At 57.5% G+C, this 18,531-nt stretch overlaps 1 protein-coding gene across 3 annotated transcripts in view; it reads left to right on the top strand.

Annotated features, from left to right (window-relative positions):
- The window catches only part of ADGRL1 (adhesion G protein-coupled receptor L1), a 29,063-nt gene extending 11,342 nt beyond the window's left edge, over positions 1–17,721 (top strand). The window contains exons 4-23 of one of the 3 annotated variants that reach the window (XM_006769192.2): positions 12–26; positions 3,370–4,170; positions 5,067–5,381; positions 6,116–6,219; positions 6,511–6,696; positions 6,991–7,029; positions 7,219–7,402; positions 7,555–7,677; positions 8,094–8,308; positions 8,602–8,772; positions 9,227–9,436; positions 9,526–9,746; positions 9,886–9,952; positions 10,331–10,422; positions 10,975–11,143; positions 12,615–12,743; positions 12,923–13,019; positions 13,112–13,240; positions 13,413–13,430; positions 13,946–17,721. In XM_006769192.2, the coding sequence (XP_006769255.1) occupies positions 12–26; positions 3,370–4,170; positions 5,067–5,381; positions 6,116–6,219; positions 6,511–6,696; positions 6,991–7,029; positions 7,219–7,402; positions 7,555–7,677; positions 8,094–8,308; positions 8,602–8,772; positions 9,227–9,436; positions 9,526–9,746; positions 9,886–9,952; positions 10,331–10,422; positions 10,975–11,143; positions 12,615–12,743; positions 12,923–13,019; positions 13,112–13,240; positions 13,413–13,430; positions 13,946–14,688 (4,028 nt within the window). In that variant the 3' untranslated portion in view covers positions 14,689–17,721. The remainder of the gene's footprint in view (positions 1–11; positions 27–3,369; positions 4,171–5,066; positions 5,382–6,115; positions 6,220–6,510; positions 6,697–6,990; positions 7,030–7,218; positions 7,403–7,554; positions 7,678–8,093; positions 8,309–8,601; positions 8,773–9,226; positions 9,437–9,525; positions 9,747–9,885; positions 9,953–10,330; positions 10,423–10,974; positions 11,144–12,614; positions 12,744–12,922; positions 13,020–13,111; positions 13,241–13,412; positions 13,431–13,945) is intronic. The other 2 variants (XM_006769193.2, XM_006769194.1) reach the window with 2 other exon arrangements.
- Positions 17,722–18,531: the final 810 nt, after the last annotated feature.

The raw sequence follows: 18,531 nt of genomic DNA, 5'->3' as shown, positions 1-18,531 counted from the left end.
GCTTAAAGTAGAAGTGGAGCAGAAAGGTAAACGCACTGTTACCAATGCTAACCCCTAACTCACACTTTGTTTTACCTGTACCGTACTTATGTGACCGCCCTCCCCTCCTGGCCCCTTCTTCTCCCACCCCCACTGGGTCCAGTTGATAGCTCCCGCCCCAGGTGTCCTCCCAGTGGGGCCAGCCCTGGTCCAGCCATGGGTGACTCCACCGTCCAGACACCCGAGGAAGCTCCTCTGAGTACGCGGGCAGGACCTTCCTCTCTCTCTCTCTCTCACTCTCCCTCTCTTTCTCTCTCTCTCTCTCTCTTTGCCTCTCTGTCTTTCCCTGTCCCTCCTTCCTAGTTCCTGGCCCTTGCTAGGGGACCTGGCCTTCTCTCATACTTCTTTTGCTCCTTCAGGAGAAGTTTGTAAGCATCCTGGGTGGGTGGGGACTCCCTTTCCTGGTTCCAGACTGGGGGTGGGGTAGGGGGGCACCAGGTGAACCGTCTCTTCTCTTCCTGCCCCAACTTTGGTAACTTATGCCCCGCTGGGGGAGGCGGGATGGAGGGGACACCTTTGTTTTCCTTTCGGAGAGCAGATCCATCCTGTCCCTTAGCTCCTGGGGGCTTAAGTGCCTTCTGGTTTGGGTTTCCAAGGCCTAGAGCTGTTTTGGAGCACAGAGCACAAGTCTCCCCCACCCCTATCCCCCAACCTCGGCCAGTTGGGGGCCCACCCCTGGGGAGGGGTATGAACTGTCCTCAACCCTGGGAGGGCAGCCTGTCAAATGTGGGGGTAAGGGGGTGGGGGCGGGCCTGGCGGTGGGGGGATCGAGGGATGGGGGAGCATTTTTCTCTGGTTCTGAAACACTTGCGAAGCTGCAGTCAGGGTTTCTTCTGGGCTGTTGTGGTTAGAGGACCAGGGAGAGGGGGCGGGGACAGGATAGGCCAGGTCTGGGGACTTCCAGGAGCACCGTAATTTCTTGCCGGGGTTTAACCTCAGCTGGGGGAGCAGGAGAACTCTGTGGTGGAGAGGGCTGTCTGTCACAGAGGGGAGGGCAGGAGTTGGGGATGGTTGCTTTCTCCCCTGAAAGTTTTGGGAAACTGACAGCTCTGAGGCTGGCAGCAGGGGAGGGGCTGGGCTGGGGGAGATGCCTTTTCGTAGAGCTTTTGTCGTGAAATTACGGTGGTCTGTGGAGCCTCCCATTTGAGGGGGGTGGAGTGGGTCCCTCCAAGCTGCTCCCCGCCCCGCTGTCGCCCTCCCCCATCTCAGAGAGGCCCGGGCAGCCAGCCCATGGTCTGCCCCAAACACCCTGCCACTCTGAGTCTCTCTCCTGGGGTCTCTCCCACCCAGCACCAGACACTCTTCTTGCAGGTCCGGTGGTGGTTTGGATATGCAGCCCTGGATCTTTTCTCTTCAAGAGGTGGGGAGGGAAAAGGAGGTGTTGGGAGCTTGGTGCTAGGGAGGGGTCCTTGCTGGCAAAGGCCCCAGGCCCTTTCTCATCTTCTCCCCCTTCCCCAGGGTAACCTCTAACCACACTTTCCTCCTCCACACCCTTCTGACCAGGTCATGTTCTGAGACCTCCCACCGCCCCCCTCACACACACAGCTGGCAGGAGCCCCCCTGGCTTGGGGAGAGGGGAGACCTTGGCACAGAGGAAACAGGTGGAGGGACAGGCCAACACCTCAGGGCACAGGAACAGGGAGATGGTGAAGCCCCAGGGCCCAAGCCAGGATCCTTCTGGTCCCTGCCCACCTCTGTGCCCTGGGTGCCCCTTCTCCTAAAACAGGGCATGCTCCTGGCTGCTTTGTGCCTGGGGACCCTTGGGCTGCCTCCCAAGCCAGGACCAGGTCCCAGCCCTTCCTGTCTCCCTTGGGGCCATCTGCTTTGGTGACAAGCCAAGCAGAAGCAGAGAATTCACTGCAAGCCCTCACTCTGGCCGGTCTGTGGGTTCTGCTAGCAGGGAGTTGAGAGGGAGGCCCCAGCCATCCTAGATGGAGGGGCCTCTGACGGTCATCACTCTGGGAGGAGGAGGGGAGTCTGGCCATGCTGACCATGAGAGTCCTGATCGCCACTGGGTCAGCAGGGGAGCCTAGGAGTAGGTAGCCCTGGGACATGATGGGGTAGGGGTGGGCAGGCCAGTGGGGGCCAACGAGATGCAGTTGAGGTTTTCCTCCTTTTCAGGGAATGGGGGGGTGGGGCGGGGCCCCCCACCTTTCTGACATCAACGCTGCCTTGGTCCCTCCTCCCGAGCCGGGGATGGTTGCAGGTAAATCTGGGTCCGGGGCAGGGGAGGTGGGGGGTCTGGCTGGGGCGGGCTGGGTCTTTATCCTAGCACTTGGTTCCCTCCCTTGCCCACTCTGAGCTGGACCTGGGAGTGCCCCCCTGAGGGACCCTCAGTCGGGCCTGGGCCTTGGAGTGAATTCTCTGCTCACCCCCTCTCTCCTCTGCCAGCACTAACCTTTCTTCCCAGGTGGTCTCCAGCGTGCCTCCCTTGGAGCCAGGACCTCTGCTGAGGGCCCCACCTTGTCTCTCTTCCCTCCACACAGCTTTCCTTACCCCTCCCCAACTCTCCTGGGGAGTCCCCTCCCTCCCCATGTCCCACCCCCATCCCTGTGCACCAGTGTCAGTGTCTGCTGCTGAACAAACCCCATGAGAGACCCTGCCGGCTGGGGGCAGGGCTGGGCATCGTAGGGGAGCGGCTGGACTTTTCCAAAAACCCTTCCTGATTGTGTGGGTACTGGGGGAGGGCACAGGCTGCATCAGGAACCTTGGGTGCTTCCCCTTCCCTGGAATGGGGGGATGCTCCTGACACCCACAGTGGGTACAGAAACATCACTACCTTGCAATTTTTGCAGGAGGAAGAAAGGGGAGTAAAAAAAAAAATCTTTCCTTGTATGGGTGAAGGATGGGACCCTCCACTCTAGCTCTTCCTTGGGAGGTGGAGGTGATGGCCAAGAGGCAGGGCACTGAGTCCCTGGAACTGGAAAGCTGCCAGGCAGCAGCTGCAGTGAGGTCTTTCCGCCATGCTTAAGGCACACGAGACAGTCTCTGGGAGGGCTCTTGCCAAACCCCTTATCCCCAGCCTGTGGGGTCTCTAGCAGCCAGAAAAGGAAAGAGGGGTACCACCTTCTCCCACTAACCCTGCTCTTAATGGCCTCCAGGGTTGACATCTCCAGGGAGAGGGGCAGCTGGGCGGGCAGGGATCCCAGCCCGGAAACCCCCTTCCCATCACCAGCCCTACCAAGCAACCGTGACTGCAGCAGCAGGAGGGGAGTCTGGCTTCCCCCTGGCCTTGTGACCAACTGCCTCTCTTTCCCCTTTCTCTCTCCTCCCCTCCCTCATCCCTGCACCTCCTCTCCTGTTTCCTCTCCTCCCACCCACCCTGCCCAGTCTTCGTGTGCCCAGGGACCCTGCAGAAGGTGCTGGAGCCCACCTCCACGCACGAGTCGGAGCACCAGTCTGGTGCATGGTGCAAGGATCCACTGCAGGCGGGGGACCGCATCTACGTCATGCCCTGGATCCCCTACCGCACGGACACATTGACCGAGTATGCCTCCTGGGAGGACTACGTGGCAGCGCGCCACACCACCACCTACCGCCTGCCCAACCGCGTAGATGGCACTGGCTTTGTGGTCTACGACGGCGCTGTCTTCTACAACAAGGAGCGCACACGCAACATTGTCAAGTACGACCTGCGCACACGCATCAAGAGCGGGGAGACGGTCATCAACACTGCCAACTACCATGACACCTCGCCCTACCGCTGGGGAGGCAAGACTGACATCGATCTGGCTGTGGACGAGAATGGGCTGTGGGTCATCTATGCTACTGAGGGCAACAATGGGCGGCTGGTGGTGAGCCAGCTCAACCCCTATACACTGCGCTTCGAGGGCACGTGGGAAACAGGATACGACAAGCGCTCAGCGTCCAACGCCTTCATGGTGTGCGGTGTCCTCTACGTGCTGCGCTCGGTCTATGTGGATGACGACAGTGAGGCAGCTGGCAACCGCGTGGACTACGCCTTCAACACCAATGCTAACCGCGAGGAGCCGGTCAGCCTGGCCTTCCCCAACCCCTACCAGTTCGTCTCCTCTGTGGACTACAACCCGCGTGACAACCAGCTCTACGTCTGGAACAACTACTTCGTGGTGCGCTACAGCCTGGAGTTTGGGCCTCCGGACCCCAGTGCGGGTGAGGATGGCTCCTGTTCACTGCCCCAGGCCTCATCCCCAGTCCCAGGGTGGGGGGCACACTTGGAGTTCTTAGGGACCTGGAGGTGGGTTGGGGGAGACCTTGAATGGAGTCGCACAGCTCATGTTCTGAGCATTTAATTCATTTAATAACCCTCATAGTCACAGGGATTGTCACTGCCCCGTTTACAGATGAGGAAACTAAGCCCTGGGGGGTGGGGATTAGTTTATGTACTTTGAGGATTTGGACTCAGAACTCTGGGCACCTAACCCCCGAGTACACTGCCTCTCCCAGTGGCCTGTGCACTTTTAGCCATGGAACCCTTACCAACCAAAATCTTGAGTGGAAGCCCAAACATCAGGAAGCCCAGAAACAGAATGAGGCTGAGCTGCTGCTGCTGTTGATGGGGTGGGGCCTCTCTGTAGTCTCATTTGCCCCCTCAGCTGCCCTGAGCCATCTCTGAGCAGCCCCAGGGGTCCAGGGAGCCTAATCTCATCCAGCTCCCTTTGCATAATGGGAAACTGAGGGCCTCCCACCCGAGGGAAGGGACCTGGCCAGGTTACAGACCAGAGTGAGCGTAACCGAGGATGGGAGGTGGCCATGTTCCCTACCTTCATGGCCTGTCCTCTCCAGTTGTTCTTTCAGACCTCAGGGTGCACAGGAGTGAATTCTTAACCCCTTTGGCTGCTTTACATGGTCCGACCGAAGTGAGGGATCTCTGTGGGCGGAGAGAATGCCGGGGGAGATCCCCTTCCAGACCCAGTGGGGACCAGGACACCTTTCTACTTCATTGGCAAGAAAGATGCTAAGATACCAGGGATCCAAGTACCTAGGCATGCTGTGGCAAGGCCCTGAACATGGGGGTGACTCTGTCTCCTGTCTCCTCTCCATTCCAGGCCCAGCCACTTCCCCGCCCCTCAGCACGACCACCACAGTCCGGCCCACACCCCTCACCAGCACGGCCTCACCTGCAGCCACCACCCCACTCCGCCGGGCACCCCTCACCACACACCCGGTGGGTGCCATCAACCAGCTGGGACCTGACCTGCCTCCAGCCACAGCCCCAGCCCCCAATACCCGGCGGCCCCCAGCCCCTAATCTGCACGTGTCTCCAGAGCTCTTCTGTGAACCGCGAGAGGTGCGGCGGGTCCAGTGGCCGGCCACCCAGCAGGGCATGCTGGTGGAGAGGCCCTGCCCCAAGGGGACGCGAGGTAAGTGCAGAGGCCTCGGTCACTTCCACTGTGGCTGGTTTGTGGGGTGGCTACTGCATGTCTGGGCAGGGAAGAGACAGGACATGCCCACCACTCAGCACAGGTGCACTTACCTGTCCATCTCCCCTGCCAGAGCCTGGGTTTTATATGGCAGGGGTACCTGATATCTGCCGCCGTGTCCCCAGACTCCAACAGAGCTCCCAGGGCATAATAGTAGCTCAGTACCCTCCCCCACCCCAAACCCTTTCTCCTCCTGCAGGACTGAGCACCTGCCGCATGAAAAGCACTAGGTGGACCCTGCAGGGAGCCCACAGAGGTGACTTGGGTGTGTCCCAGTCTCAGGCTAAGGCGGACCAGCCTTGGCAACAGCTGATGGCAGGGTAGATGGCAGTTGAAGTGCCAGAGGGGTGGGCCATGACCATGTACTCCAGGGATCCGAGGGAAGGGTCAGAAGAGGCTTCGTGGAGAGGAGGCTTCCAAGACGGGCTTTGCTAAAAGGTTCTATTCCTGTAGGCAAAGATGGAAGGGGAGCCAAGAGGGAGAGCTTGGGAAGTCAGGGGTGACTTATGTCACCTCAGAGTGACACCTCTCTTGACTGTCTGGCCTGCTTCATGTCTGGTCTTCCATGTTCCCCTCACCTACTTGCCCTCTCTGTCATCTCCTTTCCCCCTGCTTTGGCCCCTTTTCTCCTTCCTTGTGGCTCCCTTCTCTGTCCTGTCTGTCTGTCCCTGCAGGAATTGCCTCCTTCCAGTGTCTACCAGCCCTGGGGCTCTGGAACCCCCGGGGCCCTGACCTCAGCAACTGCACCTCCCCCTGGGTCAACCAGGTGGCCCAGAAGGTACCAGTAGCAGCTGCTCCTCTCAGGCACCTGTGCATACTGGGCTCTGGGTGGCTGGGCGCAGGGTGCAGTGGAGCAGTGGGACACAGAGGGAGACAAATGGGCGGCAGGTCTGGGAGGCAGGAATGTGGGTCCACTCTCTAGCGTACAGAGAAGGGGAGAGGGCAGCCAGGGAGAAGGGGCCGCAGAGAGCAATGAGAAGGGCTGAGCAGGCTGGGCATGTGCAAAGGGACCATGGGGAAGCAAGATGATCCCTGACAGAGCTGGGTCCCCCACTTCTGCCTCATTCAGATCAAGAGCGGGGAGAATGCAGCCAACATTGCCAGTGAGCTGGCCCGCCACACCCGGGGCTCCATTTATGCGGGAGACGTGTCTTCCTCCGTGAAGCTGATGGAACAGCTGCTGGACATCCTGGATGCCCAGCTGCAGGCTCTGCGGCCCATTGAGCGCGAGTCGGCCGGCAAGAACTATAACAAGGTGGGGCCTGGCAGCAGGGCCAATGGGGGGCTCTGTCCTGGAGCCCAGAAAGGTTCTGACCTAGTACCTAAGAGCTGGGCTGTCACCCACGATGGTCAGAGGAAGGATGGACAGAATCCAGGCCTGTTGGTCTCCCTCCTGGGATACCTTGGAGGGTCCTGGGGGTTGGGGGATCCCTGAGGAACTCTTACTCATGGCCCAGCACCAGGTCGGTGGCAGACACAGAAGAGTGAGAGCGTTGGAATGAGTAGGGCAGGAGGCCAGGCCTGACAGTGCCTTCATCCCTTTCCTTAGATGCACAAGCGGGAGAGAACCTGCAAGGACTACATTAAGGTGAGGCCCAGAGGGCTTCTACTGTCTGAGGTGGGTGGGGCAGGCCCCAGGAGGCACTGGGGGGGGGTGGAGTGGAGATTGAGTGGAGGGGATACAGAGGCCATCCTGAGGAACTGGAGGATGTGGGGCGACTCATGGCGCCACCCCAACCTTTCCCCCTCCCCCCAACCCCTCTCCCTGCTCATTTAGGCTGTGGTGGAGACGGTGGACAACCTGCTGCGGCCAGAGGCTCTTGAGTCCTGGAAGGACATGAATGCCACAGAGCAGGTGCATACAGCCACCATGCTCCTGGACGTACTGGAGGAGGGTGCCTTCCTGCTGGCCGACAATGTCAGGGAGCCGGCCCGCTTTTTGGCTGCCAAACAGAATGTGGGTGAGTGCTATAGTCTCACCGGGGCAAGTTCAAGTGCAAGTCTTGAACTGTGGGGCCCACCTGTTCCAGAGACCACCCTGGCCCTTGACCTTTGGCCCCGGGTCTGGGCACAGATTCCAATCCCGTATGCCCTGCCATCCTCTGTCCCACAGTCCTGGAGGTCACGGTTCTGAACACAGAGGGCCAAGTGCAGGAGCTGGTGTTCCCCCAGGAGTACCCGAGCGAAAACTCCATCCAGCTGTCAGCCAACACCATCAAGCAGAACAGCCGCAATGGTCAGTGCCCCTTCTTTTCTCCTTCCTTGTGGCTCCCTCAAGTCCTCTGCTCAAGCTGGGGGAATATAACTCATGGGGTCTCCCAACGCCCCGTAGAGCCAGGACACTTCAGTCTGCAGGGCTCACTTTGGTGCAGCAGCTCAGGGAGGACTGTCGCATTTGAGTCTAAGGCACAGGAAGGTTAGGGATTTGCTCAAGATCACACCACAAGTGAGAGGTGCCCACGGACCCAGCTGCTGTGTGTTCCGGCCTGCTGCCCTGTTGTTTGGCGCTGCCTGCAACTGAGCAGTTGTCCCAGGGCAGGGTTCTCTGAGCCCCACTCGCGTGGGCTTCGGCCTGGTAAAGACAGGTCCCAGTGGCCGGAGCTGCACCAGCCAAGGGCTGATGGCAAACCCCACTACACCTGTTCTCCCCAGGGGTGGTCAAAGTTGTCTTCATCCTCTACAACAACCTGGGTCTTTTCCTGTCCACTGAGAACGCCACAGTGAAGCTGGCGAGCGAAACGGGCGCGGGCAGCCCAGGGGGCACCTCCCTGGTGGTGAACTCACAGGTCATTGCAGCCTCCATCAATAAGGAGTCCAGTCGTGTCTTCCTCATGGACCCTGTCATCTTTACTGTGGCCCACCTGGAGGTGAGCTGAGGCATCCCTCACCCTCCATGAGGGTCCCAGCATCTTTTGTGTTCCCATGCTGCTATTCTCCCACTGCCTGCTCATCCACCCAGGAGCAAGTCTGCACCCCTCCCTCGGCCATGCACCCCCTCGCTGCCCCGCCTCAACCGCTTAGGTCATTTGTCCCCAGAGATATCAAACTGTCCCCTGGAGCTCCAAGCACTTCTCCACGCTTGCTGCTATCCCTGTGGCTGGGTGTGAGGGCTGGAGAGGGACTCCCCAGATCTGACTCCCCGGCCACCACCACACAACAGGCCAAGAACCACTTCAATGCTAACTGCTCCTTCTGGAACTACTCGGAGCGCTCCATGCTGGGCTACTGGTCGACCCAGGGCTGCCGCCTGGTGGAGTCCAACAAGACCCACACCACATGTGCCTGCAGCCACCTCACCAACTTTGCCGTGCTCATGGCTCACCGTGAGATCGTAAGCTGGCTGGCGCTCCGCTGCGCTCTCCTGGCGGGCCCACTCTCTGGCCCAGCTTTGCATGGCATCATAGAGTGAAGCATGGGCAGTGCCAGGGAAGACCAGCTTCATGGGCATGGGGGGCCACCAGTCTTGCCCAGGGGATGAGGCCACACATCTGGTTCTCTCTGGTCATAGTCCCACCTTCTCCCAAGGCCCACTGGAGAAGCAAGTTGGTGTCACCTTTGTCATCTCTCCACATGCCTTCCAGAGCATGAGGAAGTGAGCGCGCCACCTGCAGAGCGGTGGGGGCCAGCAAGTTGGCCGGGGCAGCGGGGGCAGGAGGCCAGGGGGGTGGGGGCTGCACCAGCAGTACTTGTGGCCTGCAGCCTTGCCCCCAGCTGGCACTTAGCTGAGCCTAGGGTGAGCCCGGCTGTGGGCAGGGGTGCTGAGTGTACCCTCTGCTGTCTCCCAGTACCAGGGCCGCATCAACGAGCTGCTGCTGTCAGTCATCACCTGGGTAGGCATCGTGATCTCCCTGGTCTGCTTGGCCATCTGCATCTCCACCTTCTGCTTCCTGCGGGGACTGCAGACTGACCGCAATACCATCCACAAGAACCTGTGCATCAACCTCTTCCTGGCTGAGCTGCTCTTCCTGGTTGGCATAGACAAGACTCAGTATGAGGTGGGCCAGGCACGAGGTAGTGGGTGGGGGAAGGCAGGAGAGGCCACCTGGCTGGGCAGCCCCTCATTTGTGGTGCCCTCGCCCCCCAGATTGCCTGCCCCATCTTCGCTGGCCTGCTGCACTACTTTTTCCTGGCTGCCTTTTCCTGGCTGTGCCTGGAGGGTGTGCACCTCTATCTGCTGCTGGTAGAGGTGTTTGAGAGCGAGTACTCCCGCACCAAGTACTACTACCTAGGTGGCTACTGCTTCCCAGCCCTGGTGGTAGGCATCGCGGCTGCCATTGACTACCGCAGCTATGGCACCGAGAAGGCGTGAGTGCCTCCCCCACCCCCATCTCTCCTCTTGCCCGGTTCCCTGCTCAACAGCAGGACCCTTGGGGCACTGGGCTCCTGGGGTCAGAGGGAGGGGCCCCCCTCTGCCTCTATCTACCTGGCCCTGCTTCCTTTATAGTTGCTGGCTCCGAGTGGATAATTATTTCATCTGGAGCTTCATTGGGCCCGTCTCCTTTGTTATTGTGGTAAGCTGGAAGGTGGTACCCCAGTACTGCGTCTCCATCCTTTATCCAGGCTAGCCTTGTCCCCGAGCAATCCCAGTCTCCCCAAGCCCTTAAAAACCATGGGAACTGAACAGCCAACTAAGAGGATGAGAGCACAGCGGGTCTGTAGAGCTCCAGCATTGAGGTTCACCCATCTAGGAGCTGGAATTTGAGCCCCTGCTCTACGGCAGGCTGTGGGCCCCGTCTTTCCAGTAGTGGGAACCCTGTTAACCGACAGTTATACCAGTCAGTGAGCACCTGGGGCAGGTATACCTGTAGAAGAGGCCCGGAAGAAGGAGGTCCAGGCTGAGACTTGGCCAGAAATTCACAGCACAGCCCCTCCCCTTGTCCCGCCCCCAGGTGAACCTGGTGTTCCTCATGGTGACCCTGCACAAGATGATCCGGAGCTCATCTGTGCTCAAGCCGGACTCGAGTCGCCTGGACAACATTAAGTGAGCATCCCCTCCCTGCACCCCTGCCACTAAAACTCCACACTGGCCCGGTCTCTCCCAGGACTTTGTAAGATGTAGTGCTGTCACTCTGTGGTCACACTATGTGATTTAAGAACAAAGATGGTGTTTTATTGTGCTCATTATATATCCACCTAATGTGTATTTAAAAACCTGGCACTAGCACATTCAACCTGTGGTTTGGGGGACATAACTGAATAACTGCTTAGGGCAAGACTGAATTCAAAAGTGAGTCTATTTCAGGGCAAGTTAAAGAGAAATAGGCAGCAAAAGATAATTTAAGGGCCTAGAAATAGGGCCAAAAGGATGAAAGATGCAGGGAATGACTGACCATTCACAAACCCCGACCCCCGACTTCTGCTTGCCCCTCAGGCCCAGGCTAGGTGGAAGTGTCACTGGGCAGGCCATTATCGTGAGGCCTACTCACTTAGGTGGGTCTTGGCAGAGAGCGTCCAGGCCCAAGGAGGCCAACAGGGGAAGCATCACCACTAGCGGGTCTTTGATGTCCCCGTCTTCTCTCCCCACCCCCCCCAGATCCTGGGCCCTAGGGGCCATCGCGCTGCTCTTCCTGCTGGGCCTCACCTGGGCTTTCGGCCTCCTCTTCATCAATAAGGAGTCGGTAGTCATGGCCTATCTCTTTACCACCTTCAACGCCTTCCAGGGGGTCTTCATCTTCGTCTTTCACTGCGCCTTACAGAAGAAGGTGAGGTCAGGGAGGAGGCTCAGGTAGCCTGACTTCTGTAGGGACCCGTGTCTGCTGCGAGGGGAGCATGGGCTCACCGTCCGGGAGGATTTAGCCAGGAGTGAAGAAGGATCTGGAAAAGAGCAGGATAGAGGACTGGAAGAGCAAGAAAGCCGGGTGGATTTGGGACATGGTGACGGCCTCTTCCCAGGGTGTGGGGCACCAAGCAGGCATGCAAAATGGAGATGACCCTGGGCCCCATCCAGACAAATGTTTCCTACTTAAATAGTTATGAGATGAACTATGAGTTTTGTGGTGATAGAAAGTTTCCTTTTTAAATAAAACATGTTAAAATCTAAATCAGGGGTCCTCAAACTTTTTAAACAGGGGGCCAGTTCACTGTCCCTCAGACCGTTGGAGGGCTGGACTATAGTTTTAAAAAAAACTATGAACAAATTCCTATGCACGCTGCACATATCTTATTTTGAAGTAAAAAAACAAAACGGAAACAAATACAATATTTGTATTTGCATGTGGCCCGCGGGCCGCTGTTTGAGAACCCCTGGTCTAAATCTTAAGAAAGTAAATGAAGGTGATAACAGAAGCAGAGGAATGTGGAGACGGCATACAGGACTCAAGCCATGGAAACTGAGCCAAGACATTTGTGTGCTTGGTCCTGAAGGCAGTGGGGGGCCCTGTCAGTGTTAGTCTCGGGAGACAGTGAGGTGGGTGAGGCTAAGGTTGGGGATGGAGATACTAATCAGAGTCCTGCAAGTTTGACTGTATCCTTCCTCCTCTTAAAACTGGCAGCCCACATTGGACACATTGGGGCAGTTACTTCCTCATAGGAACCTCCAGGCACGCAAGGTCCAACCAGAGCCCCCCTCTGTTCCCTTTCTTCCAGCAGTGCCCTCTGCCCTCTCTCAGACACCTAGACATGGACCGTCCTCATGGCTTGTTCCCTGCTCCTCCCCAGATATCACAGGGCCTGCTGTCTGTTTCTCTCAAGTCTTTGCCGAAATGTCTGCTCAGTGAGGCCTCTCCTGATCGATTTGAAATCTGCAAACCACCACCACAACCCCATACCCCCCAGCACTGCCTAACCCCCTCCCCAGCCATAGGTCCTTCGCAGCACCTAACACCATAGACATCCTACATTATGTACTGATGTTTACATCTATGTTATGTCTCTGTCTACTAAAATAACAGCTCTGAAAGGTAGGGCTTTATGTCTGATTTGTTCTGATTATCCCCGGAGCCTAAGCCGTGCCTGACACATAGAGGATATGCATTAAAGAGCTGTTGAGTCATTGAATGGATAAGAAACTGGTGGAGGTGAAGAACGGAAGATGGGCCTGAGCAAGGAAAGAGAGTCTACCTGGCTGGCTGCTGTGGGACAGAACAGGTTTCTGATGCCTGCTTGTAGCTTGGTCTCTGGACTCCTCTGAGTGGGGGCGCCTGCGACCAGCTGCCTGTTCTCCTCGCCCCCCAGGTGCATAAGGAGTACAGCAAGTGCCTGCGACACTCCTACTGCTGCATCCGCTCCCCGCCCGGGGGCGCTCATGGCTCGCTTAAGACCTCAGCCATGCGGAGCAACACCCGCTACTACACAGGGACCCAGGTATCTGAGCTGGGCGGGCACTAGGCAGGCTCCCTGGGCTGAGTGTCAGACCCAGGAGCCCAGAGGCGGGGCAGTGCTTTGCCCAGGTCCTTGGTGGTGTTCATCAGGCGAGTGGTCTCAGAAAGTTTCTGGAGGGTGGGCAGCTTGAGGGTCCCCTTATGTCTGGGCTGTGTCCCCAGAGCCGAATCCGGAGGATGTGGAATGACACCGTGAGGAAACAGACAGAATCTTCCTTCATGGCGGGTGACATCAACAGTACCCCTACCCTGAACCGAGGTGAGACAGCATCCCTCACCCCTGGCTCCAGTCCCTTGAGATTCCTGGCCTGTGTCTCCAAACCGCCCTGTTACTTCTGACCTCCTGGGCAGGTACCATGGGGAACCACCTGCTGACCAACCCCGTGCTTCAGCCTCGTGGCGGCACCAGCCCCTACAACACCCTCATCGCCGAGTCAGTGGGCTTCAATCCCTCCTCACCCCCTGTCTTCAACTCCCCAGGTAAGAATACTCTAGTTCTGGGAGAGGGCAACAGCCCAGGTCAGGGAGTGTGGGGTCTGCATCCTGAGGGGTTTTCACTTGGGGTGCCCTCGTGCCTCCTGAACTGAGCCTGGACTCAGCATTCCAAGCCCATTCACCTTCTTTCTTTTCCCTCCTGGCCTGGCACCTGCAGGGAGCTACCGGGAACCCAGTAAGTGAGACTTTCCTGGTAACATTTCCGAGTCTGGGAGGGGAACGAGACAGTGGCCTCCTTGGATGGCCTCACTTATTTAGGGAGGAGAACTCATAGAGTGCATCCCCGTCTCGCCCCAACACACACCCACAAGCATATGCATGCGGTCTCTGGTTTGGCAGCTGGTTGGTGGTGTATTTGGGCTTCAGGTGGGGAATGAAGATGAGGGTCGGGCACAGGTTTCCCTCCCAGCCGGGGGCTCAGAATCTTAGTGGTGTGAGACTTCCTCATCCCAGTCTTCTCACAACGCTAAGATTCTGAGTCCCTGGCTGGGAGGGAAACCTGGGAAAACTGGTCTCCACCCCTCTTCCACCAACCTGCATGATGGGTGTCCCCACTGCCAATGAGGAAGAGAGAGAATGGAAGACCCCAGTCCCCAGGGGCAGGGGTAAACCCAGGCAGCCTCACCTCACATGGCCTGGATCCTTCCCAATGCCTGCCTCTCCCCCTGAGCAGCCCCCTTCTGCCTGCAGAGCACCCCTTGGGAGGCCGGGAAGCCTGCGGCATGGACACACTGCCCCTCAACGGCAACTTCAACAACAGTTACTCTTTGCGAAGTGGGGATTTCCCTCCAGGGGATGGGGCACCTGAGCCACCCCGAGGCCGGAACCTGGCAGATGCTGCCGCCTTTGAGAAGATGATCATCTCAGAGCTGGTGCACAACAACCTGCGGGGTGGCAGCAGCGGGGCCAAAGGCCCTCCACCGCCTGAGCCCCCGGTGCCACCTGTGCCGGGGGGTGGCAGTGAGGAAGAGGCTGGTGGGCCCGGGGGTGCTGACCGGGCCGAGATTGAACTTCTCTACAAGGCCCTGGAGGAGCCACTGCTGCTGCCCCGGGCCCAGTCGGTGCTGTACCAGAGCGATCTGGACGAGTCGGAGAGCTGCACAGCAGAGGACGGGGCCACCAGCCGGCCCCTCTCCTCCCCTCCGGGCCGGGACTCCCTCTATGCCAGTGGGGCCAACCTTCGGGACTCGCCCTCCTACCCGGACAGCAGCCCTGAGGGGCCCAGTGAGGCCCTGCCCCCACCCCCGCCCGCGCCCCCTGTCCCCCCTGAAATCTACTACACCTCGCGCCCACCAGCCTTGGTGGCCCGAAACCCCCTGCAGGGCTACTACCAGGTGCGGCGGCCCAGCCACGAAGGCTATTTGGCAGCCCCAGGCCTTGAGGGGCCAGGGCCTGATGGGGATGGGCAGATGCAGCTGGTCACCAGCCTCTGAGGGACCTCATGGACCGGGGCTGGTAGCCCAGGCCAGGGAGGGAACCCTGAGTAGGGCTCTGAGGGGATAGGGAGACTGAAGGAGGCAGTGGCTGGTGGGCCACTCTCCAGGCATCCCTTGTCTGAGGGCCCTTGAGGCCTCTTGGGGGCCCTGCTGTGGGGACCTGAGGTGCAGGGTTCACAGACTGGGTTTCCCACCAGCCACACGCACCAGCTTACTTTGGGGGAAGTGCCATGAGGAGGAACCCAGAGGTCCCAAGGGGAATAAGGAAGGAGAAATTGGAAGGGTACATCTCACTCTTGACTTCCCCCTCCCCGCTGCTCTTCCTATCTGCTGGAGAGAAATGAGGGCTTTGGTGTCCCTGGACCAAAGGCCTTGCTAGATGGAACTTATCAATCTGCACCTCTTTCTGTAGTCAGAAATGCTGGGCTGCACCAGGAGGGAGCAATGGGGGCAGAAGGACAGATGGACAGGTTCCTCCTGCACTACAGTTCCCTGCTCCCTGGAGGCTGGGGCCTCTGGCCCAGGAGATAAGCCCCAGGGCAAGAGGAATGGGCCTTTGTGGCTGGTGGTGTAAAGGTTGAATTTTCTCTGAAGCTCCTTCCCTCTGCTCTGAGTCCCTGCCTCCCCAGCAAACCTGTCCCCTTTGCCCTCCTCAAGTGCACCCACTGACCCCCTCCCTTGGGGTGACTCCTGATGAAGCACAACTCCCTGAAGGGCCCCCAGCCCACAGGGGTGGCCATATTTGGGCAGTTCCAATCCTGTGGGCTTGGCTATCTGGGGAGCAGATTTTGGGTCTGGATCTTTTTTTTTTCCCTTCCTCTTTCCTCCTCTCCCATTGCTGTAAATATTTCAAAGAAATGGAAAAGACAAAAAAAAAAGAAAGAAAATCTCATCACTTGAAGCCACCAGGAGCCTGCGGCCCAGCCAGCCCGGGCTTTCTCCGGAGCAGAGCTAGACCGCTGGGCCTGGGCAGCCTGGACTTCTCCGTGTACGTGTGCATCCCCAGCCAGGTGGGCGGCCACCAGAGCAGCTTTTTACAATCCAGAGACAGAAAAAAATCTAGAAGCAACAGCGAAACAAAGAACCTGTTTCCTTCCAGGCACCTATTTCTGTTGCCTCCCTCCCTGCTCCGCCTGACCCTGGCATCAGTCAGCCCTCCTGGGGCGTGTACCTCACTGCCTGCCCCAGGACCGGGGACCTGTCTACCCCTTCCCTCCCCACTGGCCCAGGGGAGGCACCCCTCACACCCAAAGATGCTTTTGCCAAGATGGCTGTGCTGTCCCTTCGAGTTCCTGCCTCTTGTACATTGCTTCTGGAACTCTGGGCTGGGGATGAGTGGCTCATTTCCTGCCTAGAGAGGTTGATGGGGGAGGAAAATGAGGACAGCAGGGTTTGATGTGACTGAGGAGGGAGGACCAGGGATGATGAGGTGGTCTTGTTTGGGTGGGAGTGGGGGTGGTATAGGGTGCAAAGGTGAAATAGCACCTTCCCTACCCTACACCCTCCAACAGAGGAGGCAAAGCAAGATACCAGGGCCTCCAGTCAGGACACCCATGTTCCGGGGCTCAACCCTAAACCTGTAGGCCCTAAAGAAGTGTCAGGCTTGGAATGTCTCCTGAGTACCTCTTCTGGTCCCCTCTCTAGCCTGTCACCCTGGCCCTCCAGAACACACACACACACACACACACTCTGGGGGTAGCATAGTCCCATTGCCACACTAACACAGCCCCATAATTGCCATTTCCTCAGGGGTGGCTCTCCACCTCTGCTCTGACCCCCTCCTTGTCTTTTTTGCCCCTTCCTCTTTTCTCACAAGTGCCATGAGTTTTCAAACATCTTTGGGTCTCAGTCTGCTGCTACCATGAACTTTTTGGGTTAAGGGGAAGGGCTCTAGGGAGAAACTAGAGAAAAGGGACAGGTAGGTGGCTGGAGGGGCCCTTTTTGCTGCTAGAAAGCCCCTCCCTTCTGGGGAGCTGAGGCTGGCTTGTCCCCGTCAGGGGAGAAGGGGTCAAACCAAAGATGGTGGTTTGTCCTGTGTGGGAGTACAAGTGTGGGGAGAAGGCAGTGTTGGGTTCCATCTCTAGCTTTTCCTGGCAGGGAGGCTTAACCCTGTTTGCCAGAAGACCATGGGTGAGTCTGGACCCAGAGAAGTAAGAGTGGGGATGATCTCGTCCAGATGGCTCTGTGAGGAGGATGGGAACCAGCTCTGTGCCCTGCCTTGGTTTCAAGAGGGGCAATTAGAGGTCTGCAAAGAGCTGGTAGGAGACACAGATAAATGGAGGAGTTGGCCTGACACCAAGAGGACTGGAAAAGTTAGCAGGGTGGGAGTTTCCAGGGGAACTGGAGGCATGCAAGGAGTCCTCCATCCTCTCCCTGCCTAGCCCTCCTTTTATCTCCAGACACGGACAATCAAGGGGAGAGAGGGTAAGTGGGTCCCGTGGTTCCCATTCCAGCCAGGTTCACCAAGGTGAATTCCTAGGCCTCAAAGCTGTGTGGCAGGGCCCCCTGGTGGGGCTGAACACCACTGCAGCACAGTGCAGAACACCACCCAGAGCCCAGGTGTCCATCCCCGCACCCCAACCAGACCTGGTGCCTTGACACCCCCACCCCAGCTGGGACAGTATAGAGAAGAAAGGGTCTTGGTTTCCTCTCCTATTTCCTTCCTTGGATTCATTTGCTTCTCAATCTTGTTAATTTTTATCTGGGGTGGTTTTGTTTTGTGGGTGTGTTTTTTTCGTTTGTTTCCCTTGCCTTCCTTACTGTGTCTCCACCTCTTTCCTTTTTTTTTTTTTTTTTTTTTGCTGTCTCTATGTTCCTCTTCTCTCAATTTCTCTGTCCATTCGGGCCTCCCCTCCTCCATGCTCCCAGTCCCTCCTTGGTCTCCTTTTCGATATGCCAAACCAATTTTGGGTCGAGTGCATTTAACGAGAACAAAACAAAAGGCTCATAACAACAAGAACGTTTCAGAAAAAAAGTTTTAAAAAATTGTTGAGTCAAAAAAACAATAAAGAAAATAAGAATTTCTTGGAATGATGAGTGGTGTGACTCATTGAGGGATGAAAACTGGTGAGTAAATCTGCACTGAGCACCCACCTGAGGCTCTGACACTGAGGAGCCTGCACTGTAACATTTAGAACCCATGGCAGAGGCCTGGAGTCACAGAACCAGAACCTACTCAAAACTTGGGAGGTTCTTGGGCCTGGCTGAGCAACAATTCGGGTACAGTTTTTCGTTGGACACTCTAGTGTGGGTAAAGGTTATTAAAACTCCACTTTAAAGACAGGGAAACTGAGGCTTACAGTATCTGCATGCACACCCTAGTCTCTCTGGGCCAGGCAACTGTGCCATGTGTCTAGAGAAGCCCTTCCTGGCCTGGACATACTAATATGTCCACAGGCTTTATTAGAGCAAAACGGAATTTTACGCTGTGCCTGTCTGATTCCTAGACCTCCCCCTCCCACACACTACTGAAATGGCGCTTTTTCTAAAATTACAACACAATGGATTTGCAGCATGTGTATTCTCAAATAGAACTGCCAGTGCATAGAGAAAGGACCACTCAAACAGTGACAGGATCTCCATGCTCCTCTGCCCTCAACACCACACTTCCCCGTTTCTCCTCCCATCTCCCCAGCCGCTCCTTCCCAGTCCTGGTGGCTGGTGCCTTCTCCTCTCTTGGCCTCTTAATGTTGAAGGCCAGGAGCTCAGCCTTAGACCTTTTCCCTGCCTACCTTGGAGAGCTTGTCCCATCTCATGGTTTTAAATGCTATCTATATGCTGAGGAGTCCTGAACATAGAGCTCTAGTCTAAACTACCTTGAGCTCCAGATTTACATTCATC

Source organism: Myotis davidii, unplaced genomic scaffold (genome assembly GCF_000327345.1).
Source record: "Myotis davidii unplaced genomic scaffold, ASM32734v1 scaffold1204, whole genome shotgun sequence".
NCBI classification, from domain to species: domain Eukaryota; kingdom Metazoa; phylum Chordata; class Mammalia; order Chiroptera; family Vespertilionidae; genus Myotis; species Myotis davidii.
The sequence above is the reverse complement of the archived record's forward strand: the minus strand, read 5'-3'. Positions and strand labels throughout refer to the sequence as shown.